The sequence below is a fragment of the Chiloscyllium punctatum genome, unplaced genomic scaffold (assembly GCF_047496795.1).
Source record: "Chiloscyllium punctatum isolate Juve2018m unplaced genomic scaffold, sChiPun1.3 scaffold_783, whole genome shotgun sequence".
NCBI lineage: Eukaryota > Metazoa > Chordata > Chondrichthyes > Orectolobiformes > Hemiscylliidae > Chiloscyllium > Chiloscyllium punctatum.
In genome coordinates this window covers 1-26,675 of record NW_027310517.1, presented here as the reverse complement: position 1 = coordinate 26,675, position 26,675 = coordinate 1, and the positions used below count along the sequence as shown (strand labels likewise).

The window sequence follows — 26,675 nt, the reverse complement described above, 5'->3', positions numbered from 1 at the left end:
AGAGTGGGGTTAGACTGGGTGGGATATTAAAGGGAGTGGGGAGTGAGGGGGGAGAGTGGGATTAGACTGGGTGGGATATTAAATGGAGTGGGGAGTGAGGGGGGAGAGTGGGATTAGACTGGGTGGGATATTAAAGGGAGTGAGGGGGGTGAGTGGGATTAGACTGGGTGGGATATTAAAGGGAGTGAGGGGGGAGAGTGGGATTAGACTGGGTGGGATATTAAAGGGAGTGAGGGGGGAGAGTGGGATTAGACTGGGTGGGATATTAAAGGGAGTGAGGGGGGAGAGTGGGATTAGACTGGGTGGGATATTAAAGGGAGTGAGGGGGGAGAGTGGGATTAGACTGGGTGGGATATTAAAGGGAGTGGGGAGTGAGGGGGGAGAGTGGGGTTAGACTGGGTGGGATATTAAAGGGAGTGGGGAGTGAGGGGGGAGAGTGGGATTAGACTGGGTGGGATATTAAAGGGAGTGAGGGGGGTGAGTGGGATTAGACTGGGTGGGATATTAAAGGGAGTGAGGGGGGAGAGTGGGATTAGACTGGGTGGGATATTAAAGGGAGTGAGGGGGGAGAGTGGGATTAGACTGGGTGGGATATTAAAGGGAGTGAGGGGGGAGAGTGGGATTAGACTGGGTGGGATATTAAAGGGAGTGAGGGGGGAGAGTGGGATTAGACTGGGTGGGATATTAAAGGGAGTGAGGGGGGAGAGTGGGATTAGACTGGGTGGGATATTAAAGGGAGGGAGGGGGGTGAGTGGGATTAGACTGGGTGGGATATTAAAGGGAGTGGGGAGTGAGGGGGGAGAGTGGGATTAGACTGGGTGGGATATTAAAGGGAGTGGGGAGTGAGGGGGGAGAGTGGGATTAGACTGGGTGGGATATTAAAGGGAGGGAGGGGGGTGAGTGGGATTAGACTGGGTGGGATATTAAAGGGAGTGGGGAGTGAGGGGGGATCGTGGGATTAGACTGGGTGGGATATTAAAGGGAGTGGGGAGTGAGGGGGAGAGTGGGATTAGACTGGGTGGGATATTAAAGGGAGTGGGGAGTGAGGGGGGATCGTGGGATTAGACTGGGTGGGATATTAAAGGGAGTGAGGAGTGAGGGGGGAGAGTGGGATTAGACTGGGTGGGATATTAAAGGGAGTGGGGAGTGAGGGGGAGAGTGGGATTAGACTGGGTGGGATATTAAAGGGAGTGAGGAGTGAGGGGGGAGAGTGGGATTAGACTGGGTGGGATATTAAAGGGAGTGAGGAGTGAGGGGGGAGAGTGGGATTAGACTGGGTGGGATATTAAAGGGAGGGAGGGGGGAGAGTGGGATTAGACTGGGTGGGATATTAAAGGGTGTGGGGAGTGAGGGGGGAGAGTGGGATTAGACTGCGTGGGATATTAAAGGGAGTGAGGGGGGAGAGTGGGATTAGACTGGGTGGGATATTAAAGGGAGTGGGGAGTGAGGGGGAGAGTGGGATTAGACTGGGTGGGATATTAAAGGGAGGGAGGGGGGAGAGTGGGATTAGACTGGGTGGGATATTAAAGGGTGTGGGGATTGAGGGGGGAGAGTGGGATTAGACTGGGTGGGATATTAAAGGGAGTGAGGGGGAGAGTGGGATTAGACTGGGTGGGACATTAAAGGGAGTGAGGGCGGAGAGTGGGATTAGACTGGGTGGGATATTAAAGGGAGTGAGGGGGGAGAGTGGGATTAGACTGGGTGGGATATTAAAGGGAGTGAGGGGGGAGAGTGGGATTAGACTGGGTGGGATATTAAAGGGAGTGAGGGGGGAGAGTGGGATTAGACTGGGTGGGATATTAAAGGGAGTGGGGAGTGAGGGGGAGAGTGGGATTAGACTGGGTGGGATATTAAAGGGAGTGGGGAGTGAGGGGGAGAGTGGGATTAGACTGGGTGGGATATTAAAGGGAGTGGGGAGTGAGGGGGGAGAGTGGGATTAGACTGGGTGGGATATTAAAGGGAGAGGGGAGTGAGGGGGGAGAGTGGGATTAGACTGGGTGGGATATTAAAGGGAGTGAGGGGGGAGAGTGGGATTAGACTGGGTGGGATATTAAAGGGAGTGGGGAGTGAGGGGGGAGAGTGGGATTAGACTGGGTGGGATATTAAAGGGAGGGAGGGGGGTGAGGGGGGAGAGTGGGATTAGACTGGGTGGGATATTAAAGGGAGTGAGGGGGGAGAGTGGGATTAGACTGGGTGGGATATTAAAGGGAGTGAGGGGGGAGAGTGGGATTAGACTGGGTGGGATATTAACGGGAGTGAGGGGGAGAGTGGGATTAGACTGGGTGGGATATTAAAGGGAGTGGGGAGTGAGGGGGGAGAGTGGGATTATACTGGGTGGGATATTAACGGGAGTGAGGGTGGAGAGTGGGATTAGACTGGGCTGGATATTAAAGGGAGCGGGGAGTGAGGGGGGAGAGTGGGATTAGACTGGGTGGGATATTAAAGGGAGTGAGGGGGGGAGAGTGGGATTAGACTGGGTGGGATATTAAAGGGAGCGGGGAGTGAGGGGGGAGAGTGGGATTAGACTGGGTGGGATATTAAAGGGAGTGGGGAGTGAGGGGGGAGAGTGGGATTAGACTGGGTGGGATATTAAAGGGAGCGGGGAGTGAGGGGGGAGAGTGGGGTTAGACTGGGTTGGATATTAAAGGGAGGGAGTGGGGACAGTGGGATTAGACTGGGTGGGATATTAAAGGGCGCGGGAAGCGAGGTTCTCATTTTTGGAAGGTGTCGTTTGGGACGGGTTTGGGCTGGGCCACCGATGTGATGAGGCCTGACTGTTCCCAGTTTCACATCACTGTCCCTGCCCTGGGGCATCCCAGCTCTGGATTGCAGACCGTCCTGTTCTCCCACTGACGCTCGGCCGCCCTGTCAAAATCACATTCCCGCGCCAGTATGTGTCTCAGTGCGTGCCGAACACCTTCCCCGGAATCACTGCTCTCCCTCCAGTACCCCCCCCCCCACTACACCGAGTCACTGGGGGCCAACGCTGGGCGAGAGACAGGGGAGCACCCACCTGACTTTCCCCAGTCCCTCGACGACACCCCCCACCCCCCACACACACAGCTCTCGCTGCTCTGCCCCACTGAGTGAGGCCCACCAGTGGCGACCACAACATGCCTGGCCTGGTGAAGCGCCCAGTGCAGAGTGCCAGTCTCTCGGGATCCCACCTCACCATCGCCCACACCTTGGTCTATCTCGGCTGGACGATCGCAGGTCAGTGGTTCGCGCGATCGCCGTTCCTTTTCCCAACCGGAAGGTTTCCGTCCTGGTCCCTGCCGATCGTAATCCCCGACTCGACACGGCCCCGACTCTCTGCTCCCGGGGCATATCGGTCCCGGACGTTCCTTGAGGTGTGAGAGATGTTGGCTCTGCTGCCTCACGGCGCCACGGACTCAACTTCGATTCCACCCTCAGGCGACTCAGGGGAATTTGCACGTTCTCCCCACTGTGTCTACACTTGTTAGTTCCCACAGTCCAAACATGGGTGGATTGGCCACGCTAAATTACCACATAGTGTTCAGGGAAGTGTAGGTTAGGGTGGATTGGCCATGCTAAATTACCCATAGTGTTCAGGGATGTGTAGGTTAGGGTGGATTGGCCATGCTAAATTACCCATAGTGTTCAGGGATGTGTAGGTTAGGGTGGATTGGCCATGCTAAATTACCCCATAGTGTTCAGGGATGTGCAGGTTAGGGTGGATTGGCCACGCTAAATTACCCCATAGTGTTCAGGGATGTGTAGGTTAGGGTGGATTGGCCATGCTAAATTACCCCATAGTGCTCAGGGATGTGTAGGTTAGGGTGGATTGGCCACGCTAAATTACCCCATAGTGTTCAGGGATGTGTAGGTTAGGGTGGATTGGCCATGCTAAATTACCCCATAGTGTTCAGGGATGTGCAGGTTAGGGTGGATTGGCCACGCTAAATTACCCCATAGTGTTCAGGGATGTGTAGATTAGGGTGGATTGGCCATGCTAAATTACCCCATAGTGTTCAGGGATGTGTAGGTTAGGGTGGATTGGCCATGCTAAATTACCCCATAGTGTTCAGGGATGTGTAGGTTAGGGTGGATTGGCCATGCTAAATTACCCCATAGTGTTCAGGGATGTGTAGGTTAGGGTGGATTGGCCATGCTAAATTACCCCATAGTGTTCAGGGATGTGTAGGTTAGGGTGGATTGGCCATGCTAAATTACCCCATAGTGTTCAGGGATGTGTAGGTTAGGGTGGATTGGCCATGCTAAATTACCCCATAGTGCTCAGGGATGTGTAGGTTAGGGTGGATTGGCCATGCTAAATTACCCCATAGTGTTCAGGGATGTGCAGGTTAGGGTGGATTGGCCATGCTAAATTACCCCATAGTGTTCAGGGATGTGTAGGTTAGGGTGGAATGGCCGTGCTAAATTACCCCATAGTGTTCAGGGATGTGTAGGTTAGGGTGGATTGGCCATGCTAAATTACCCCATAGTGTTCAGGGATGTGTAGGTTAGGGTGGATTGGCCATGCTAAATTACCCCATAGTGTTCAGGGATGTGTAGGTTAGGGTGGATTGGCCATGCTAAATTACCCCATAGTGTTCAGGGATGTGTAGGTTAGGGTGGATTGGCCATGCTAAATTACCCCATAGTGTTCAGGGATGTGTAGGTTAGGGTGGATTGGCCATGCTAAATTACCCCATAGTGCTCAGGGATGTGTAGGTGAGGGTGGATTGGCCATGCTAAATTACCCCATAGTGTTCAGGGATGTGTAGGTGAGGGTGGATTGGCCATGCTAACTTACCCCATAGTGTTCAGGGATGTGTAGGTTAGGGTGGATTCGCCATGCTATATTATCCCATAGTGTTCAGGGATGTTTAGGTTAGGGTCGATTGGCCATGCTAAATTATTCCATAGTGTTCAGAGATGTCTAGGTTAGGGTGGATTTGCCATGCTAAATTACCCCATAGTGTTCAGGGATGTGCAGGTTAGGGTGGATTGGCCATGCTAAATTACCCCATAGTGTTCAGGGATGTGTAGGTTAGGGTGGATTGGCCATGCTAAATTACCAATTGTGTTCCGGGATGTGTAGGTTAGGGTGGATTGGCCATGCTAAATTACCCCATAGTGTTCAGGGATGTGTAGGTTAGGGTGGATTGGCCATGCTAAATTACCAATTGTGTTCAGGGATGTGCAGGTTAGGGTGGATTGGCCATGCTAAATTACCCCATAGTGTTCAGGGATGTGTAGGTTAGGGTAGATTGGCCATTGCACATTACCCCATAGTGCTCAGGGATGTGTAGGTTAGGGTGGATTGGCCATGGTAAATTACCCCATAGTGTTCAGGGATGTGTAGGTTAGGGTGGATTGGCCATGCTAAATTACCCCATAGTGTTCAGGGATGTGTAGGTTAGGGTGGATTGGCCATGCTAAATTACCCCATAGTGTTCAGGGATGTGTAGGTTAGGGTGGATTGGCCATGCTAAATTACCCGTAGTGTTCAGGGATGTGTAGGTTAGTGTGGATTGGCCATGCTAAATTACCCCATAGTGTTCAGGGATGTGTAGGTTAGGGTGGGTTGGCCATGCTAAATTACCCCATAGTGTTCAGGGATGTGTAGGTTAGGGTGGATTGGCCATGCTAAATTACCCCATAGTGTTCAGGGATGTGGAGGTTAGGGTGGATTGACTATGCTAAATTACCCCATAATGTTCAGGAATGTGTAGGTTAGGGTGGATTGGCCATGCTAAATTACCCCATAGTGTTCAGCGATGTGTAGGTTAGGGTGGATTGGCCATGCTAAATTACCCATAGTGTTCAGGGATGTGCAGGTTAGGGTGGATTGGCCATGCTAAATTACCCCATAGTGTTCAGGGATGTGTAGGTTAGGGTGGATTGGCCATGCTAAATTACCCCATAGTGTTCAGGGAAGTGCAGGTTAGGGTGGATTGGCCATGCTAAATTATCCATAGTGCTCAGGGATGTGTAGGTTAGTGTGGATTGGCCATGCTAAATTATCCATAGTGCTCAGGGATGTGTAGGTTAGGGTGGATTGGCCATGCTAAATTACCCCATAGTGCTCAGGGATGTGGAGGTTAGGGTGGATTGGCCATGCTAAATTACCCCATAGTGTTCAGGGATGTGTAGGTTAGGGTGGATTGGCCATGCTAAATTACCCCATAGTGCTCAGGGATGTGCAGGTTAGGCTGGATTGGCCATGGTAAATTACCCCATAGTGTTCAGGGATGTGTAGGTTAGGGTGGATTGGCCATGATAAATTACCCCATAGTGTTCAGGGATGTGTAGGTTAGGGTGGATTGGCCATGCTAAATTAGCCCATAGTGTTCAGGGATGTGTAGGTTAGGGTGGATTGGCCATGCTAAATTACCCCATAGTGTTAAGGGATGTGCAGGTTAGGGTGGATTGGCCATGCTAAATTACCCATCGTGTTCAGGGATGTGTAGGTTAGGGTGGATTGTCCATGCTAAATTACCCCATAGTGTTCAGGGATGTGTAGGTTAGGGTGGATTGGCCATGCTAAATTACCCCATAGTGTTCAGGGATGTGCAGGTTAGGGTGGATTGGCCATGCTAAATTACCCCATAGTGTTCAGGGATGTGTAGGTTAGGGTGGATTGGCCATGCTAAATTACCCATAGTGTTCAGGGATGTGTAGGTTAGGGTGGATTGGCCATGCTAAATTACCCATTGTGTTCAGGAATGTGTAGGTTAGGGTGGATTGGCCATGGTAAATTACCCCATAGTGTTCAGCGATGTGTAGGTTAGGGTGGATTGGCCATGCTAAATTTCCCACAGTGTTCCGCGATGTGTAAGTTAAGGTGAATTGGTCATGCAAAATTACCCACAGTGTTCAGGGATGTGTAGGTTACGGTGAATTGGCCATGCTAAATTACCCATTGTGTTCAGGGATGTGTAGGTTAGGGTGGATTGGCCATGGTAAATTACCCCATAGTGTTCAGGGATGTGCAGGTTAGGGTGGATTGGCCATGCTAAATTACCCCATAGTGCTCAGGGATGTGTAGGTTATGGTGGATTGGCTGTGCTAAATTACCCCATAGTGTTCAGGGATGTGGAGGTTTGGGTGGATTGGCCGTGCTAAATTATTCCATAGTGTTCAGGGATGTGTAGGTTAGGGCGGATTGGCCATGCTAAATTACCCCATAGTGTTCAGGGATGTGTAGGTTAGGGTGGATTGGCCATGCTAAATTACCCCAGAGTGTTAAGGGATGTGTAGGTTAGGGTGGATTGGCCATGCTAAATTACCCCATAGTGTTCAGGGATGTGTAGGTTAGGGTTGAGTGGCCATGCTAAATTACCCCATAGTGATCAGGGATGTGCAGGTTAGGATGGATTGGCCATGCTAAATTACCCCAGAGTGTTAAGGGATGTGTAGGTTAGGGTGGATTGGCCATGCTAAATTACCCCATAGTGTTCAGGGATGTGCAGGTTAGGGTGGATTGGCCATGCTAAATTACCGCATAGTGCTCAGGGATGTGTAGGTTAGGGTGGATTGGCCATGCTAAATTACCCCATAGTGTTCAGGGATGTGTAGGTTCGGGTGGATTGGCCATGCTAAATTACCCCATAGTGTTCAGGGATGTATTGGTTAGGGTGGATTGGTCATACTAAATTACCCCATAGTGTTCAGGGAGGTGTAGGTCAGGGTGGATTGGCCGTGATAAATTACCGCATAGTGCTCAGGGATGTGTATGTTAGGGTGGATTGGCCATGCTAAATTACCCCATAGTGTTCATTGGATGTGTTGGTTAGGGTGGATTGGCCATGCTAAATTACCCCATAGTGTTCAGGAATGTGTAGGTTAGGGTGGATTGGCCATGCTAAATTACCCCATAGTGTTCAGGGATGTGTAGGTTAGGGTGGATTGGCCATGCTCAATTACCCCATAGTGTTCAGGGATGTGTCGGTTCGGGTTGAGTGGCCGTGATAAATTACCCCATAGTGTTCAGGGATGTGTAGGTTAGGGTGGATTGGCCATACTAAATTACCCATAGTGTTCAGGGAAGTGCAGGTTAGGGTGGATTGGCCATACTAAATTACCCCATAGTGTTCAGGGATGTGCAGGTTAGGGTGGATTGGCCATGCTAAATTACCCATAGTGTTCAGGGATGTGTAGGTTAGGGTGGATTGGCCATGCTAAATTACCCCATAGTGTTCAGGGATGTGTAGGTTAGGGTGGATTGGCCATGCTAAATTACCCATAGTGTTCAGGGATGTGTAGGTTAGGGTGGATTGGCCATACTAAATTATCCCATAGTGTTCAGGGATGTGTACGTTAGGGTGGATAGGCCGTGCTAAATTACCCCATAGTGTTCAGGGATGTGTAGGTTAGGGTGGATTGGCCATGCTAAATTACCCCATAGTGTTCAGGGATGTGTAGGTTAGGGTGGATTGGCCATGCTAAATTACCCATAGTGTTCAGGGATGTGTAGGTTAGGGTGGATTGGCCATACTAAATTATCCCATAGTGTTCAGGGATGTGTAGGTTAGGGTGGATAGGCCGTGCTAAATTACCCCATAGTGTTCAGGGATGTGTAAGTTATGGTGGTTTGGCCAAGCTAAATTACCCCATAGTGCTCAGGGATGTGAAGGTTAGGGTGGATTGGCCATGCTAAATTACCCATAGTGTTCCGGGATGTGTGGGTCAGAGTCGATTGGCCATGCTAAATTATCCCATACTGTTCAGGGATGTGTCGGTTAGGGTGGATTGGCCATGCTAAATAACCCCATAATGTTCAGGGATGTGTTGGTTAGGGTGGATTGGCAATGCTAAATTACCCCATAGTGTTCAGGGATGTGTAGGTTAGGGTGGATTGGCCATGCTAAATTACCCCATAGTGTTCAGGGATGTGCAGGTTAGGGTGGATTGGCCATGCTAAATTACCCCATAGTGTTCAGGGATGTGCAGGTTAGGGTGGATTGGCCATGCTAAATTACCCCATAGTGTTCAGGGATGTGTAGGGTAGGGTGGATTGGCCAAACTAAATTACCCCATAGTGTTCAGGGATGTGTCGGTTAGGGTGGATTGGCCATACTAAATTACCGCATTGTGTTCAGGTAGGTGTAGGTTAGGGTGGATTGGCCATGCTAAATTACCCCATTGTGTTCAGCGATGTGTCGGTTAGGATGGATTGGCCATGCTAAATTACCAATAGTGTTCCAGGATGTGTACGTTACGGTGAATTAGCCATGCAAAATTACCCACAGTGTTCAGGGATGTGTAGGTCAGAGTGGATTGGCAATGCTAAATTACCCCAAAGTGCTCAGGGATGTGCAGGTTAGGGTGAATTGGCCATGCTAAATTACCCATAGTGTTCAGGGATGTGTAGGTTAGGGTGGATTGGCCATGCTAAATTACCCCATAGTGTTCAGGGATGTGCAGGTTAGGGTGGATTGGCCATACTAAATTGCCCCATGGTGTTCAGGGATGTGTAGGTTAGGGTGGATTGGCCATGCGAAATTACCCCATAGTGTTCAGGGATGTGTAGGTTACGGTGGAGTGGCCGTGCTAAATTACCCCATAGTGTTCAGGGATGTGCAGGTTAGGGTGGATTGGCCATGCTAAATTACCCCATAGTGTTCAGGGATGTGTACGTTAGGGTGGATTGGCCATGCTAAATTACCCCATAGTGTTCAGGGATGTGCAGGTTAGGGGGGATTGGCCATGCTAAATTACCCCATAGTGTTAAGGGATGTGTAGGTTAGGGTGGATTGGCCGTGCTAAATTACCCCATAGTGTTCAGGGATTTGCAGGTTAGGGTGGATTGGCCATGCTAAATTACCCCATAGTGTTCAGGGATGTGTAGGTTAGGGTGGATTGACCATGCTAAATTACCCCATAGTGTTCAGGGATGTGCAGGTTAGGGTGGATTGGCCATGCTAAATTACCCCATAGTGTTCAGGGACGTGTAGGTTAGGGTGGATTGGCCATGCTAAATTACCCCATAGTGTTCAGGGACGTGTAGGTTAGGGTGGATTGGCCATGCTAAATTACCCCATAGTGTTCAGGGATGTGTAGGTTAGGGTGGATTGGCCATACTAAATTACCCCATAGTGTTCAGGCATGTGTAGGTTAGGGTGGATTGGCCATGCTAAATTACCCCATAGTGCTCAGGAATGTGAAGGTTAGGGTGGATTGGCCATGCTAAATTACCCCATAGTGTTCAGGGATGTGTAGGTTAGGGTGGATTGGCCATGCCAAATTACCCCATAGTGTTCAGGGATGTGTAGGTTCGGATTGCATGGCCATGCTAAATTACCCCATAGTGTTCAGGGATGTGTAGGTTAGGGTGGATCGGCCATGCTAAATTACCCCATAGTGTTCCGGGATATGCAGGTCAGGGTGTATTGGCCATGGTAAATTACCCCAGAGTGCCCAGGGATGTGTAGGTTAGGGTGGATTGGCCATGCTAAATTACTGCATAGTCTTCTGGAATGTGTCGGTTAGGGTGGATTGGCCATGCTAAATTACCCCATAGTGTTCAGGGATGTGTAGGTTAGGGTGGATTGGCAATGCTAAATTACCCCATAGTTTCCCAGGGGTGTGTAGGTCAGTTCCATGCGTCCTTGTTAATTTCCGAGTAATGGGGTTGGGGGGCTCAGTGTGGACATGCTGGGCGATGGGCCTGTTTCCACCCTGTAGAGATTCGATGTCGTGAGCTGACGATACAGTGGCTCTCCAGAGACGTTTTTCCAGGGTGTAAACATCTCTGACAAGGGGGTATAATTTTAAGGTGGTTGGAGGGAGGTTTAGGGGAGATGTCAGAGGTCAGTTCTTTACACTGAGAGTCGGGGGCGGGCGGTGGTGTGTGTGGATGGTCGTACATTCGGGACATTTAAGCGAATCTTGTATCGGCTTATGGATGAGAGTAAATTGAAGGGTATGTCGTTTTGTCTCATGTTCGAGTCGGATAATAGGTCAGCACCACATTGAGGGGCTGAAGGGCCTGTTCTGTGCTGAATTCGACATTCTACATTCTATTCCTGTCCTTAACCTCAAGCCTTTGAAATGTTATAACGACACACAACGGCCACTTCATTGTTCCACCCTCTGTGTGAAAAAAACGTTACCACACACACATATCTGTTCTTTCTCTTTCCCCTCTCACCCTAAACCTATGCCCCTCTTGTTCTGGACTCCCCCACCCCAGGGAAAAGACCTTGTCTATTTTCCCGATCCACGCCCCCCCCCCCCCGTGACTTTATAAACCACAGCCTCCGACGCTCCAGGGAAAACAGCCCCAGCCTGTCCAGCGCCTCCCTGTAGCTCAAACCCTCCACTCCCTGCAGCTTCCAGGTAAATCTCTTCCGAACCCGCTCCGGTTAAATAATGGGACCACCAGTGTTTCAGACAAGGCCTCACCCATGTCCTGTACAACCCCACCATGACCTCCTAGCTCCTGTCTTCCCATGATGCCTGTCATCGTGCACGTTGGCTCTGACTAGCCCTGACGGCCATTGTCATTCCCCACATGTCACCGGCAAACTGACTTCAAATTTCTTGGCCCCCTTGACAAGTTCTCACTTCCCACCACTTCCTGCCTGCCACCCCTCAGGGCAGCAACGTCACCTGCATTCCCATAGCAACACCACCGACTTGTTTACCAGCACGGGCGTCGCTGTCTGGGACAGGATTCTTGTCCATCCCTAACACCCACAATCTCTCCCGGATCAGGGCAGAACAAACTCTCCTCTCTGACCCCACTCTCCTGGTGATTTAGGATGGAGGGGGGGTTACAGAGATAGGGAGGGGGTGTAGGGGCCGGAGGGGGGTTACAGAGATAGGGAGGGGTGTAGGGGCTGGAGGGGGGTTACAGAGATAGGGAGGGGGTGTAGGGGCTGGACGGGGGTTACAGAGATAGGGAGGGGTGTAGGGGCTGGAGGGGGGTTACAGAGATAGGGAGGGGCTGGAGGGGGTTACAGAGATAGGGAGGGGGTGTAGGGGCTGGAGGGGGTTACAGAGACAGGGAGGGGGTGTAGGGGCCGGAGGGGGGTTACAGAGATAGGGAGGGGTGTAGGGGCTGGAGGGGGGTTACAGAGATAGGGAGGGGGTGTAGGGGCTGGAGGGGGTTACAGAGATAGGGAGGGGCTGGAGGGGGTTACAGAGATAGGGAGGGGGTGTAGGGGCTGGAGGGGGTTACAGAGACAGGGAGGGGGTGTAGGGGCTGGAGGGGGTTACAGAGATAGGGAGGGGGTGGAGGGGCTGGAGGGGGTTACAGTGATAGGGAGGGGGTGGAGGGGCTGGAGGGGGTTATAGAGATAGGGAGGGGGTGGAGGGGCTGGAGGGGGTTACAGTGATAGGGAGGGGGTGTAGGGGCTGGAGGGGGTTACAGAGATAGGGAGGGGGTGTAGGGGCTGGAGGGGGTTACAGAGATAGGGAGGGGGTGTAGGGGCTGGAGGGGGTTACAGAGATAGGGAGGGGGTGTAGGGGCTGGAGGGGGTTACAGTGATAGGGAGGGGGTGGAGGGGCTGGAGGGGGTTACAGAGATAGGGAGGGGGTGTAGGGGCTGGAGGGGGTTACAGTGATAGGGAGGGGGTGGAGGGGCTGGAGGGGGTTATAGAGATAGGGAGGGGGTGGAGGGGCTGGAGGGGGTTACAGAGATAGGGAGGGGGTGTAGGGGCTGGAGGGGGTTACAGAGATAGGGAGGGGCTGGAGGGGGTTACAGAGATAGGGAGGGGCTGGAGGGGGTTACAGAGATAGGTAGGGGGTGTAGGGGCTGGAGGGGGTTACAGAGATAGGGAGGGGGTGTAGGGGCTGGAGGGGGTTATAGAGATAGGGAGGGGGTGGAGGGGCTGGAGGGGGTTACAGTGATAGGGAGGGGGTGTAGGGGCTGGAGGGGGTTACAGAGATAGGGAGGGGGTGTAGGGGCTGGAGGAGGTTTCAGAGATAGGGAGGGGGTGTAGGGGCTGGAGGGGGTTACAGAGATAGGGAGGGGGTGTAGGGGCTGGAGGGGGTTACAGAGATAGGGAGGGGGTGTAGGGGCTGGAGGGGGTTATAGAGATAGGGAGGGGGTGGAGGGGCTGGAGGGGCTGGAGGGGGTTACAGTGATAGGGAGGGGGTGTAGGGGCTGGAGGGGGTTACAGAGATAGGGAGGGGGTGTAGGGGCTGGAGGGGGGTTACAGAGATAGGGAGGGGGTGTAGGGGCTGGAGGGGGTTACAGAGATAGGGAGGGGGTGTAGGGGCTGGAGGGGGTTACAGAGATAGGGAGGGGGTGTAGGGGCTGGAGGGGGTTACAGAGATAGGGAGGGGGTGTAGGGGCTGGAGGAGGTTACAGAGATAGGGAGGGGGTGTAGGGGCTGGAGGGGGTTATAGAGATAGGGAGGGGGTGTAGGGGCTGGAGGGGGTTACAGAGATAGGGAGGGGGTGTAGGGGCTGGAGGGGGTTACAGAGATAGGGAGGGGGTGTAGGGGCTGGAGGGGGTTACAGAGATAGGGAGGGGGTGTAGGGGCTGGAGGGGGGTTACAGAGATAGGGAGGGGGTGTAGGGGCTGGAGGGGGTTACAGAGATAGGGAGGGGGTGTAGGGGCTGGAGGGGGTTACAGAGATAGGGAGGGGGTGTAGGGGCTGGAGGAGGTTACAGAGATAGGGAGGGGGTGTAGGGGCTGGAGGAGGGTTACAGAGATAGGGAGGGGGTGTAGGGGCTGGAGGGGGTTATAGAGATAGGGAGGGGGTGTAGGGGCTGGAGGGGGTTACAGAGATAGGGAGGGGGTGTAGGGGCTGGAGGGGGTTACAGAGATAGGGAGGGGGTGTAGGGGCTGGAGGGGGTTACAGAGATAGGGAGGGGGTGTAGGGGCTGGAGGAGGGTTACAGAGATAGGGAGGGGGTGTAGGGGCTGGAGGGGGTTACAGAGATAGGGAGGGGGTATAGGGGCTGGAGGGGGTTACAGAGATAGGGAGGGGGTGTAGGGGCTGGAGGGGGTTACAGAGATAGGGAGGGGGTGTAGGGGCGGGAGGGGGTGTAGGGGCAGGAGGGTGTGTAGGGGCTGGAGGGGGTTACAGAGATAGGGAGGGGCTGGAGGGGCTGGAGGGGGTTACAGAGATAGGGAGGGGGTGTAGGGGCTGGAGGGGGTTACAGAGATAGGGAGGGGGTGTAGGGGCTGGAGGAGGGTTACAGAGATAGGGAGGGGGTGTAGGGGCTGGAGGGGGTTACAGAGATAGGGAGGGGGTATAGGGGCTGGAGGGGGTTACAGAGATAGGGAGGGGGTGTAGGGGCTGGAGGGGGTTACAGAGATAGGGAGGGGGTGTAGGGGCGGGAGGGGGTGTAGGGGCAGGAGGGTGTGTAGGGGCTGGAGGGGGTTACAGAGATAGGGAGGGGCTGGAGGGGCTGGAGGGGGTTACAGAGATAGGGAGGGGGTGTAGGGGCTGGAGGGGGGTTACAGAGATAGGGAGGGGGTGTCGGGGCTGGTGGGGGGGGTAAGGGCTGGAGGGGGTGACAGAGATAGGGAGGGGGTGTAGGGGCTGGAGGGGGTTACAGAGATAGGGAGGGGGTGTAGGGGCTGGAGGCGGTTACAAAGATAGGGAGGGGGTGTAGGGGCTGGAGGGGGTTACAGAGATAGGGAGGGGGTGTAGGGGCTGGAGGGGGTTACAGAGATAGGGAGGGGGTGTAGGGGCTGGAGGGGGTTACAGAGATAGGGAGGGGGTGTAGGGGCTGGAGGGGGGTTACAGAGATAGGGAGGGGGTGTCGGGATGGGAGGGGGTTACAGAGATAGGGAGGGGGTGTAGGGCCTGGAGGGGGTTACAGAGATAGGGAGGGGGTGTAGGGGCTGGAGGGGGTTACAGAGATAGGGAGGGGGTGTAGGGGCTGTAGGGGGTTACAGAGATAGGGAGGGGGTGTAGGGGCTGGAGGGGGTTATAGAGGTAGGGAGGGGGTTTAGGAGCTGGAGGAGGACACAGATTTATAGAGATGTACAGCACAGAAACAGACCCTTCGGCCCACCCCGTCCATGCTGACCCAGATATCCCAACCCAATCTAGTCCCACCTGCCAGCACCCGGCCCATACCCCCCCAAACCCTTCCTATTCATATACCCATCCAGATGCCTCTTAAATGCTGTAATTGTACCAGCCTCCACCACATCCTCTGGCAGCTCATTCCATACACGTACCACCCTCTGGGTGAAAAAGTTGCCCCTTAGGTCCCTTTTATATCTTTCCCCTCTCACCCTAAACCTATGCCCCTCTAGTTCTGGACTCCCCCGACCCCAGGGAAAAGACTTTGTCTATTTACCCTATCCATGTCCCTCATGATTTTATAAACCTCTATAAGGTCACCCCTCAGCCTCCGACGCTCCAGGGAAAACAGCCCCAGCCTGTTCAGCCTCTCCCTGTAGCTCAAACCCTCCAACCCCAGAGTTGTTGTGATGAATTGCTGCTGGGGGGTGGGGGCAGCGTGATTCCGAATGAAAGGGACTGGGAGTGTGCTCCCGGGATAATTAAAGGAGCATTGAGTGAGGGCCCTGGGTAGTTCAAGAGACGGGCCGGGAGATCAGGATATCATTCCTGGGTCAGGTCGTTGGAGCTCAAAATTGTTGAAGGGACAGTGATTGAGCTGTGAATTAGGGCCGGAAGCAAGTTCCTGTCCGATTTACAGGGATAGCCGGACAGATCCTGGGAAATGTTAGAGGGACAGGGAGCAGGATGCGAGCTTTGGGAAGATTTGTGGCTCGGGGTGAGGTTCTGGCTGTAGGTTTGCTCGCTGAGCTGGAAGGTTCATTTCCAGACGTTTCGTCACCGTCCTGGGTGACATCTTCAGTGGGACTCAGGATGAAGCGCTGGTGGTGTGGCTCCCCGTCTGCCGGTCTCTGAAGGGAGCGGGGTTTCGGAAAACAGAATGGGAGAGGGCGTGAGATCCCCGGGATAGTTAAAGGTCCGGGGGTTGGGAATCCAGGAGAGTGAAACGGGATCCTGGGAAAACTGTCTGGAAAAGGAATGGGTCTCTGTGATCGTTAAAGAGACGGGGTGAGAGGTCCTCCAGGGACAGGGCGTGGGATCCCGGGAAAAACTTGAAGGACAGGGATTGGGATCTCAGGAAAACTAATGGGATGGGGGAGTGGGATACTGGCTGGTTTAAAACAGCCAGGCACGGGGGTGATTCAGTGGACGGTGAGTGGAAATCCGGGATAGTTAGAGGGAAAGGGAGTGGGTTCCCGGCATAATCAAACGGACGGGGATTGAGATCCAGGAGAGATAAAGGGACGGCCAGTCTGATCCTGGGAAAGTTGAAGGAAGGGTGACCCCCAGGGTAGTTAGACGAACAGGGAGTGAGATCACAGAATACTCAACCAGAGGAGATCCCGGGAAAATTGAATCTTTAATGAGAAACTATGGCTTGATATTGCAGAGTAATTAAGAAATAACTGTTATGGTGGTGGCTCTTCAGGGAGTTTAGTTTGTGCTGTATCGTACGCCTGGCGCTGAGTCGCCATAAATCACTCTTTCATCCGTGAGTTGAGAAGATTCACTTGTTTGTCTCGTCGGCGCCTTCTTGTTATAACTGTCTCGGATGGTCGCTGCTCAAGGCGCCCTTCACTGGCTTTGGAGTAGTTTTGTTCAAAGGTTTGTCATTGTTTTGTTTACTTCAAGGCTGGGACTGTCGGCCTCATTTAGCTCCTGTCGGCCATCTTGTTTTTTTTCAATTCCAAGGCAGGCTTTCCGTTTGTCGGCCATTTTGGCTGCGCAGACACGGGGCCATTTTGTTATGAGCAGAGAGGGGGGGATCCTGAAAAACCTGAAGGCAGAGGGAAGGGATAGTCAAACGGACAGGGAGTGGGATTCTGGGATAGTCAAACGGACAGGGAGTGGGATTCTGGGATAGTCAAACGGACAGGGAGTGGGATTCTGGGATGTCTGGAGGAGCAGGGGGTGAGATCCCGGAAGGGTTAAAGAGACAGAGTGTGTGACTCCCAGATTGTTAAAGGAACAGGGAGTGGGATTAATGGGAGAGTGAGTGAAATCCCGGAACTGATAAACACGGGCAGTGGGATAATTAAAGGAATGGGGATGAGATCCCAGGAAAGTTAGTGGGACAGGGTGCAAGGTCCCGAATAAATTAGTGGGACAGGGAGTGAGATGGCAGGATAGTCTAAGGGACGGATGTGTGGGAAAATCACTGGGTCGGGGAGTGAAATCCCAGGAAATTGAAAGGACAGATATGTACGTTGCCGGGATTGTGGAAGCGACAGGGAATGGGATCTCGGGATAGTTAAAAGGAGAGGGGTAAGATCCCAGTATCCTCATAGGGACAAGGGTTAAGGTGCCAGGTTAGTTAAAGGGAAAGAGAGTGGAATCTGAGATCCTTAAAAGGAATGTGGGAATGGGATCTGGGGATGGTTGAAAGTACAGGGAGGAAGATATCGGGAGAATTGAAAAGACAGGGAGAGAGATCCCAAGATAGCTGAAGGGACAAGGAGTGGGATCCCAGAAAATCTAATGGGACAGGGAGTGAGATCTCAGATAGTTAAACGGACAGGGAGCGGGATACTGGGATAGTTAAATGGACAGGGAATTCCCGAGAGAGATAAATAGACAGGGAATTCCCGAGAGAGTTAAATGGACAGGGAATGGGATCGGGGTAGTTCAATGGACAGGGAATTCCCGAGAGAGTTAAAGAGACCCCAGAGTGAGATTCCGGGACAGTGAAGTGACACGGATTGAGAGTCTTGGGAAGTTAAAGGGATTTTTGAGAATATAACGAGGGGATTAGTCTCCCGTTCCGGCAGTGTGCTTGTTTACCAGGTCACTTCGCTTCACTGATGGGACACACCTCTCTCTCCATCTCTCTCAAATCACAGTTTCGGGAAAACCAGTTTGACAACATTTTTCTCTGAGATTACTCCCATCACAACGAGAACGACAGGGTGTAAACACACTGACAAAATAGGGCACATGGTGGGTGGGTGGGGGGGCTAATCCCCCTCCGATTGGGGGAACAGACTGCCCGGTGTGTGTAAATGGGGAGAGGGTGGGTGAGGGGGTTAATCCCCCTCCGATAGGGGGAACAGACTGCCCGGTGTGTGTAAATGGGGAGAGGGTGGGTGAGGGGGTTAATCCCCCCTCCGAGAGGGGGAACAGACTGCCCGGTGTGTGTAAATGGGGAGAGGGTGGGTGAGGGGGTTAATCCCCCCTCTGATAGGGGGAACAGACTGCCCGGGGGGTGTAAATGGGGAGAGGGTGGGTGAGGGGGTTAATCCCCCCTCCGAGAGGGGGAACAGACTGCCCGGTGTGTGTAAATGGGGAGAGGGTGGGTGAGGGGGTTAATCCCCCCTCTGATAGGGGGAACAGACTGCCCAGTGTGTGTAAATGGGGAGAGGGTGGGTGAGGGGGTTAATCTCCCTCCGATAGGGGGAACAGACTGCCCGGTGTGTGTAAATGAGGAGAGGGTGGGTGAGGGGGTTAATCCCCCCTCCGATAGGGGGAACAGACTGCCCGGTGTGTGTAAATGGGGAGAGGGTGGGTGAGGGGGTTAATCCCCCTCTGATCGGGGGAACAGACTGCCCGGTGTGTGTGTAATGGGGAGAGGGTGGGTGAGGGGGTTAATCCCCCTCCGATAGGGGGAACAGACTGCCCGGTGTGTGTAAATGAGGAGAGGGTGGGTGAGGGGGTTAATCCCCCTCTGATCGGGGGAACAGACTGCCCGGTGTGTGTGTAATGGGGAGAGGGTGGGTGAGGGGGTTAATCCCCCTCCGATAGGGGGAACAGACTGCCCGGTGTGTGTAAATGGGGAGAGGGTGGGTGAGGGGGTTAGTCCCCCTCCGATAGGGGGAACAGACTGCCCAGGGGGGTGTGTGTAAATGGGGAGAGGGCGGGTGAGGGGGTTAATTCCCCTCCGATCGGGGGAACAGACTGCCCGGTGTGTGTGTAATGGGGAGAGGGCGGGTGAGGGGGTTAATCCCCCTCCGATAGGGGGAACAGACTGCCCGGTGTGAACAGACTGCCCGGTGTGTGTAAATGGGGAGAGGGTGGGTGAGGGGGTTAATCCCCCTCCGATAGGGGGAACAGACTGCCCAGGGGGGAGTGTGTAAATGGGGAGAGGGTGGGTGAGGGGGTTAATCCCCCTCCGATAGGGGGAACAGACTGCCCGGTGTGTGTAAATGGGGAGAGGGCGGGTGAGGGGGTTAATCCCCCCTCCGATAGGGGGAACAGACTGCCCGGTGTGTGTAAATGGGGAGAGGGTGGGTGAGGGGGTTAATCCCCCCTCCGATAGGGGGAACAGACTGCCCGGTGTGTGTAAATGGGGAGAGGGTGGGTGAGGGGGTTAATCCCCCCTCCGATAGGGGGAACAGACTGCCCGGTGTGTGTAAATGGGGAGAGGGTGGGTGAGGGGGTTAATCCCCCTCCGATAGGGGGAACTGACTGCCCGGTGTGTGTAAATGGGGAGAGGGTGGGTGAGGGGGTTAATCCCCCTCCGATAGGGGGAACGGACTGCCCGGTGTGTGTAAATGGGGAGAGGGTGGGTGAGGGGGTTAATCCCCCTCCGATAGGGGGAACAGACTGCCCGGTGTGTGTGTAAATGGGGAGGGGGTGGGTGAGGGGGTTAATCCCCCTCCGAGAGGGGGAACAGACTGCCCGGTGTGTGTAAATGGGGAGAGGGCGGGTGAGGGGGTTAATCCCCCTCCGATAGGGGGAACAGACTGCCCGGTGTGTGTGTAAATGGGGAGAGGGTGGGTGAGGGGGTTAATCCCCCCTCCGAGAGGGGGAACAGACTGCCCGGTGTGTGTAAATGGGGAGAGGGTGGGTGAGGGGGTTAATCCCCCTCCGACAGGGGAACAGACTGCCCGGTGTGTGTGTAAATGGGGAAAGGGTGGGTGAGGGGGTTAATCCCCCTCCGATAGGGGGAACAGACTGCCCGGTGTCTGTAAATGGGGAGAGGGTGGGTGAGGGGGTTAATCCCCCTCTGATCGGGGGAACAGACTGCCCGGTGTGTGTAAATGGGGAGAGGGTGGGTGAGGTGGTTAATCCCCCTCCGATAGGGGGAACAGACTGCCCGGTGTGTGTAAATGGGGAGAGGGTGGGTGAGGGGGTTAATCCCCCTCCGATAGGGGGAACAGACTGCCCGGTGTGTGTGTAAATGGGGAGAGGGTGGGTGAGGGGGTTAATACCCCCTCCGATAGGGGGAACAGACTGCCCAGGGAGGTGTGTGTGTAAATGGGGAGAGGGTGGGTGAGGGGGTTAATCCCCCTCTGAGAGGGGGAACAGACTGCCCAGGGGGGTCTGTGTAAATGGGGAGAGGGCGGGTGAGGGGGTTAATCCCCCTCTGATAGGGGGAACAGACTGCCCGGTGTGTGTGTAAATGGGGAGAGGGTGGGTGAGGGGGTTAATCCCCCTCCGATAGGGGGCAAGACTGCCCGGTGTGTGTGTAAATGGGGAGAGGGTGGGTGAGGGGGTTAATCCCCCCTCCGATAGGGGGAACAGACTGCCCAGGGGGGTGTGTGTAAATGGGGAGAGGGTGGGTGAGGGGGTTAATCCCCCTCCGATAGGTGGAACAGACTGCCCGGTGTGTGTAAATGGGGAGAGGGTGGGTGAGGGGGTTAATCCCCCTTCGATAGGGGGAACAGACTGCTCAGTGTGTGTAAATGGGGAGAGGGTGGGTGAGGGGGTTAATCCCCCCTCCGATAGGGGGAACAGACTGTCTGGGGGGTGTGTGTAAATGGGGAGTGGGTGGGTTAGGGGGTTAATCCCCCTCCGATAGGGGGAACAGACTGCCCGGGGGGTGTAAATGGGGAGAGGGTGGGTGAGGGAGTTAATCCCCCCTCCGAGAGGGGGAACAGACTGCCCGGTGTGTGTAAATGGGGAGAGGGTGGGTGAGGGGGGTTAATCCCCCTCCGATAGGGGGAACAGACTGCCCGGTGTGTGTAAATGGGGAGAGGGTGGGTGAGGGGGTTATTCCCCCTCCGATAAGGGGCACAGACTGCCCGGTGTGTGTAAATGGGGAGAGGGTGGGTGAGGGGGTTAATCCCCCTCCGATAGGGGGAACAGACTGCCCGGTGTGTGTGTAAATGGGGAGAGGGTGGGTGAGGGGGTTAATCCCCCTCCGATAGGGGGAACAGACTGCCCGGTGTGTGTAAATGGGGAGAGGGTGGGTGAGGGGGTTAATCCCCCCTCCGATAGGGGGAACAGACTGCCCGTTGTGTGTGTAAATGGGGAGAGGGTGGGTGAGGGGGTTAATCCCCCTCCGATAGGGGGAACAGACTGCCCGCTGTGTGTGTAAATGGGGAGAGGGTGGGTGAGGGGGTTAATCCCCCCTCCGATAGGGGGAACAGACTGCCCGGGGGGTGTGTGTAAATGGGGAGAGGGTGGGTGAGGGGGTTAATCCCCCCTCCGATAGGGGGAACAGACTGCCCGGGGGGTGTGTGTAAATGGGGAGAGGGTGGGTGAGGGGGTTAATCCCCCTCCGATAGGGGGAACAGACTGCCCAGTGTGTGTAAATGGGGAGAGGGTGGGTGAGGGGGTTAATCCCCCCTCCGATAGGGGGAACAGACTGCCCGGTGTGTGTAAATGGGGAGAGGGTGGGTGAGGGGGTTAATCCCCCTCTCTTAGGGGGAACAGACTGCCCGGTGTGTGTAAATGGGGAGAGGGTGGGTGAGGGGGTTAATCCCCCTCCGATAGGGGGCACAGACTGCCCGGTGTGTGTAAATGGGGAGAGGGTGGGTGAGGGGGTTAATCCCCCTCTGATAGGGGGAACAGACTGCCCCGTGTGTGTAAATGGGGAGAGGGTGGGTGAGGGGGTTAATCCCCCTCTGATAGGGGGAACAGACTGCCCCGTGTGTGTAAATGGGGAGAGGGTGGGTGAGGGGGTTAATCCCCCTCTGATAGGGGGAACAGACTGCCCGGTGTGTGTAAATGGGGAGAGGGTTGGGTGAGGGGGTTAATCCCCCCTCCGATAGGAGGAACAGACTGCCCGGTGTGTGTAAATGGGGAGGGGTGGGTGAGGGGGTTAATCCCCCCTCCGATAGGGGGAACAGACTGCCCGGGGGTGTGTAAATGGGGAGAGGGTGGGTGAGGGGGTTAATCCCCCTCCGATAGGGGGAACAGTCTGCCCGGTGTGTGTAAATGGGGAGAGGGTGGGTGAGGGGGTTAATCCCCCCTCCGATAGGGGGAACAGACTGCCCGGTGTGTGTAAATGGGGAGAGGGTGGTTGAGGGGGTTAATCCCCCCTCCGATAGGGGGAACAGACTGCCCGGTGTGTGTAAATGGGGAGAGGGTGGGTGAGGGGGTTAATCCCCCCTCCGATAGGGGGAACAGACTGCCCAGTGTGTGTAAATGGGGAGAGGGTGGGTGAGGGGGTTAATCCCCCCTCTCCGATAGGGGGAACAGACTGCCCGGTGTGTGTAAATGGGGAGAGGGTGGGTGAGGGGGTTAATCCCCCTCCGATAGGGGGAACAGACTGCCCGGTGTGTGTAAATGGGGAGAGGGTGGGTGAGGGGGTTAATCCCCCCTCCGATAGGGGGAACAGACTGCCCGGTGTGTGTAAATGGGGAGAGGGTGGGTGAGGGATGGGGAGAGGGTCGCTGACCTGGGCCTTGTAGATGGTGGGACAGGCTTTGTGGGGAGAGTCAGGAGGGGAGTTACTCGCTGCAGGATTCCCAGCCTCTGACCCTGCTCCTGTAGCCGCTGGGTTTATGTGGGGAGCCCAGTTGGGTTTCTGGTCAATGAAAACCCCCAGGATATTGAAAGTGTTGGGGGAGGGGGGAGGAATTCAGTGATGGTAACACCAATTGGCGTTGGTTGTATCGTCTGTCACTGGCGCTGGTCATAGCCTGGCATTTGTGTGGCATTAATGTTACTTACCACTTGTCTGGGGAATTTCGTACCTTCAAGGAGATCTTTAATCCCAGTGGGGGTTTGTAGCAATTCGCAACAGGTAACTATTCCGATTTTTAAAACGAGATTTTATTGAAACCGAGAGTCAGTCTGTAGCCAGGGTGGGATTATGAACGCGAATCTCCCTCACTGATTTCTGAACTCCTTGCCCCATGCAGACACTTCCCCCTCCATTGAGAGGTCCAAGATAATCGGAGGATTGGATGGTGATGGCTTAGCACGAGGGGACACAGCTTTACATTGAGGGGGTGATAGATATCGGACAGATGTCAGAGGGAGGAGGAGGGCCGGGGAACTCAGTGCTACAACAGGAGTAGACTCGCCAACTTTAAGGGCGTTGAAATGGGCATTGGATAGGCAGATGGACGAGAGTGGAGTAGTCTAGGATAGACTGGCTTCAGATCGGGTCCACAGGTCGGTACAACATCGAGGGGCCAAAGGGCCTGTACTGCACTGGAATGTTTCCTGTTTCCTGTTCCCAGTTCCCCTGTTCTCTGTTCTGTTCCCTGTTCCTAGTTTCCAGTTCCCAGTTCCCTGTTTCCAGTTCCCTCTTTCCAGGTTCCCAGTTCTCTGTTCCCAGTTCCCTGTTTCCCAGTTCCCTGCTCCCTGTTCCCAGTTCCTTGTTCCCTGCTTCCAGTTCCCTGTTCCCAGTTTCCCTGCTCCCAGTTCCTTGTTCCCAGTTTCCCTGCTCCCAGTTTCCCTGTTCCCTGCTCCGTCTTTCCCTGCTCCCAGTTCCCTGTTCCCTGCTCCCTGCTCCCTGTTCCCAGTTCTCTCTGTTCCCAGTTCTCTCTGTTCCCAGTGTCCCTGTTCCCAGTGTCCCTGTTCCCAGTTCTCTCTGTTCTCTGTTCCCAGTTCCTTGTTCCCTGTTCTTTGTTCCCAATTCCCTGTTCCCAGTTCCCTGTTCTTTGCTCTTTGTTCCCAGTTCCCAGTTCCCTCTTTCCAGGTTCCCAGTTCTCTGTTCCCAGTTCCCTGCTCCCTGTTCCCAGTTCCCTGCTCCCTGTTTCCCTGCTCCCAGTTTCCCTGCTCCCTGCTCCCTCTTTCCCTGCTCCCAGTTCCCTGTTCCCTGTTCTCTCTGTTCCCAGTTCTCTCTGTTCCCAGTTCTCTCTGTTCCCAGTTCCCAGTTCCCAGTTGTCTGGTCCCTGTTCCCAGTTCTCTCTGTTCTCTGTTCCCAGTTCCTTGTTCCCTGTTCTTTGTTCCCAATTCCCTGTTCCCTGTTCTTTGCTCTTTGTTCCCAGTTCCCTGCTCCCTGCTCCCTGTTCTCTGTTCCTTGTTCCCTGTTCTTTGTTCCCAGTTCCCTGTTCTCTCTGTTCCCTGTTCCCAGTTCCCTGCTCCCTTTTCTCTGTTCCCTGTTCCATGTTCCCTGTTCTCCTGCAGCGCCCGGCTGACCAGGGTGAATGTGAACAGAGTCCTGAGTGATATTTCTCCCTGGTTTGTCCCTCAGGCGTTACCAACGCGGTAAGGATTACCTCGGCCGGTCCCCAGACACTACACATGGCTGAACGTGGCAGCATCAACATCAGCTGCCGGTTTGAGCTGGATTCCAATGATCTGGGATCCCTGGACATCGAGTGGACCGTAATGAGTCCAGACACAACCAAACTGGATCAAGTCGTAAGTCTCATTATCACCCCCATCAAACCCTCCCAGGACAGAGAGAACACGGGGTTAGATACAGAGTAAAGCTCCCTCTACACTGTCCCCCATCAAACAGTCCCAGGGACAGGGACAGCACGGGGTTAGATACAGAGTAAAGCTCTCTCTACACTGTCCCCCATCAAACAGTCCCATGGACAGGGACAGCACGGGGTTAGATACAGAGTAAAGCTCCCTCTACACTGTCCCCCATCAAACAGTCCCATGGACAGGGACAGCATGGGGTTAGATACAGAGTAAAGCTCTCTCTACACTGTCCCCCATCAAACACTCCCAGGACAGGGACAGCACGGGGTTAGATACAGAGTAAAGCTCCCTCTACACTGTCCCCCCATCAAACACTCCCAGGACAGGGACAGCACGGGGTTAGATACAGAGTAAAGCTCTCTCTACACTGTCCCCCCATCAAACACTTCCAGGACAGGGACAGCCCGGGGTCAGATACAGAGTAAAGCTCCCTCTACACTGTCCCCCATCAAACCCTCCCAGGACAGGGACAGCACGGGGTTAGATACAGAGTAAAGCTCCCTCTACACTGTCCCCCATCAAACCCTCCCAGGACAGGGCCAGCCCGGGGTGTGATAACTGAACCTCTGATCTGTGTGTGTGTGTGTTGCCCAGGTGCTGACCTACGTCCACGAGGAGGTGTATGAATACCCATCACCCCTGTCCGGCAGGATTACCTTCCTGGAGGCTGATCCGAGTGGAGGGATTGCGTCGGTGCAGGTCACCTCGCTGCGGACCACTGACACCAACACCTTCCAGTGTAAGGTGAAGAAAGCTCCCGGCATTGACAGCAGGAAGGTGACGGTCGAGGTTCACGGTAAGCAGGCTGGGGTCAGGGGGTCACCCACACGCTCATCGCTGTGGGCTACGGGGTCATGGCTCAGCCTCGGGGCCTTGAGGTGCTGCTGGCTCTGCGTGCGCTGGCTGGGGTCATGGGTCTGTGTTCGAATGGCAGACAGAGGTTGCAGTCAGGGGTCAGGGGTCGAGTCCAGGGGGCGAGTGGGAGGTCACTGTGACGGGTCAGGGTTCGGGTGACCATGAGAGATGGCCGTTAGGGGGCAAGGGTCAGGGTTAGGGCAATGGTGGGTGGTTACCTTGAAGGGTCAGGGTTAAGGTGACAGCGGATGGTCAGCGAGAGGGGTCAGGGGTCAGGGTGACAGTGGGTGGTCACTATGACAGTTCAGGGGTCAGGGTTAGGATGACATCAGGCAGTCACCGTGAGGGGTGAAGGGTCAGGATTAGGGTGACAGCGGGTTGTTACTGTGAGGAGATAGGGGTCAAGGTAACAGTGGGCAGTCAACATGAGGGGTCAGGGGTCAGGGTGGCAGTGGGCAGTCACCATTAGGGGTCAGGGTGACGGTGGATACTTACCGTGAGGGGTCAGGGGTCACGGTCAGGGTGACAGTGGATTCTTACCGTGAGGGGTCAGGGGTCACGGTCAGGGTGACAGTGGATTCTTACCGTGAGGGGTCAGGGGTCAGGGGTCACGGTCAGGGTGACAGTGGATGCTTTCCATGAGGGGTCAGGGTGACAGTGGGTGGTCACCTTGAGGGGTCATGACAGATGAAGGTCATCGTGATGGTTCATGGGTCATGGGTCATGGGTCAGAGTGGTTTTAGGAGGTCACTGTGTGGGGCCAGAGTCATTAGTCAGAGTTGGGATGTCAGCGGAAGATCATCATGAGAGGAGAGGGGTCAAGAATAGGGTGACAGTGGGAGCTCACCATAGGGGGGCTAGAGGTCATGGATCTGGGTTAGGGTGACTGTGGGAGGTTATTGTGAGAGGATAGGGGTCATGGGTTAGGGGACAATGGGTGGTCACCGAGAGGGGGCAGAGGTCATGAATCAGGGTCAGGTTGACAGTGAGAGATCATGTGAGGGAACGGGTCAAAGGTCAGGGTCAGGGTCAGGGTCAGGGTCAGGGTTAGGGTGACAGTAAGAGGGCACCATAAGGGTACAGTAAAAGGTCATCGTGAGGGGAGAGAGGTCATGGGCCGTTGGTCAGGGTGCCGATGGGATGTTACCGGGGGGGGGGAGCAGGGGTCATAGGTCAGGGTTAGGGATGACATTGGGAGGGGTCACAGTGAAGGGATTGGGGGGATGAATGAGAGGTTTGGGTGACAGTGGGTGGTCCCGATGAGGGTGATGGTGACAGCTCTGAGGGGTCAGGGAGATGTGGAAGGACTGGC

At 54.7% G+C, this 26,675-nt stretch overlaps 1 protein-coding gene across 1 annotated transcript; it reads left to right on the top strand.

Annotated features, from left to right (window-relative positions):
- Positions 1–2,895: 2,895 nt before the first annotated feature.
- On the top strand, positions 2,896–25,304 carry LOC140473913 (coxsackievirus and adenovirus receptor homolog; the record flags this gene model as incomplete). The annotated part of the gene is made up of 3 exons (XM_072567656.1): positions 2,896–3,213; positions 24,270–24,439; positions 25,103–25,304. Coding segments are annotated over exons 1-3 (472 nt in total), but the record flags the coding sequence as incomplete, so codon positions are not given.
- Between the last annotated feature and the right edge of the window lie 1,371 nt (positions 25,305–26,675).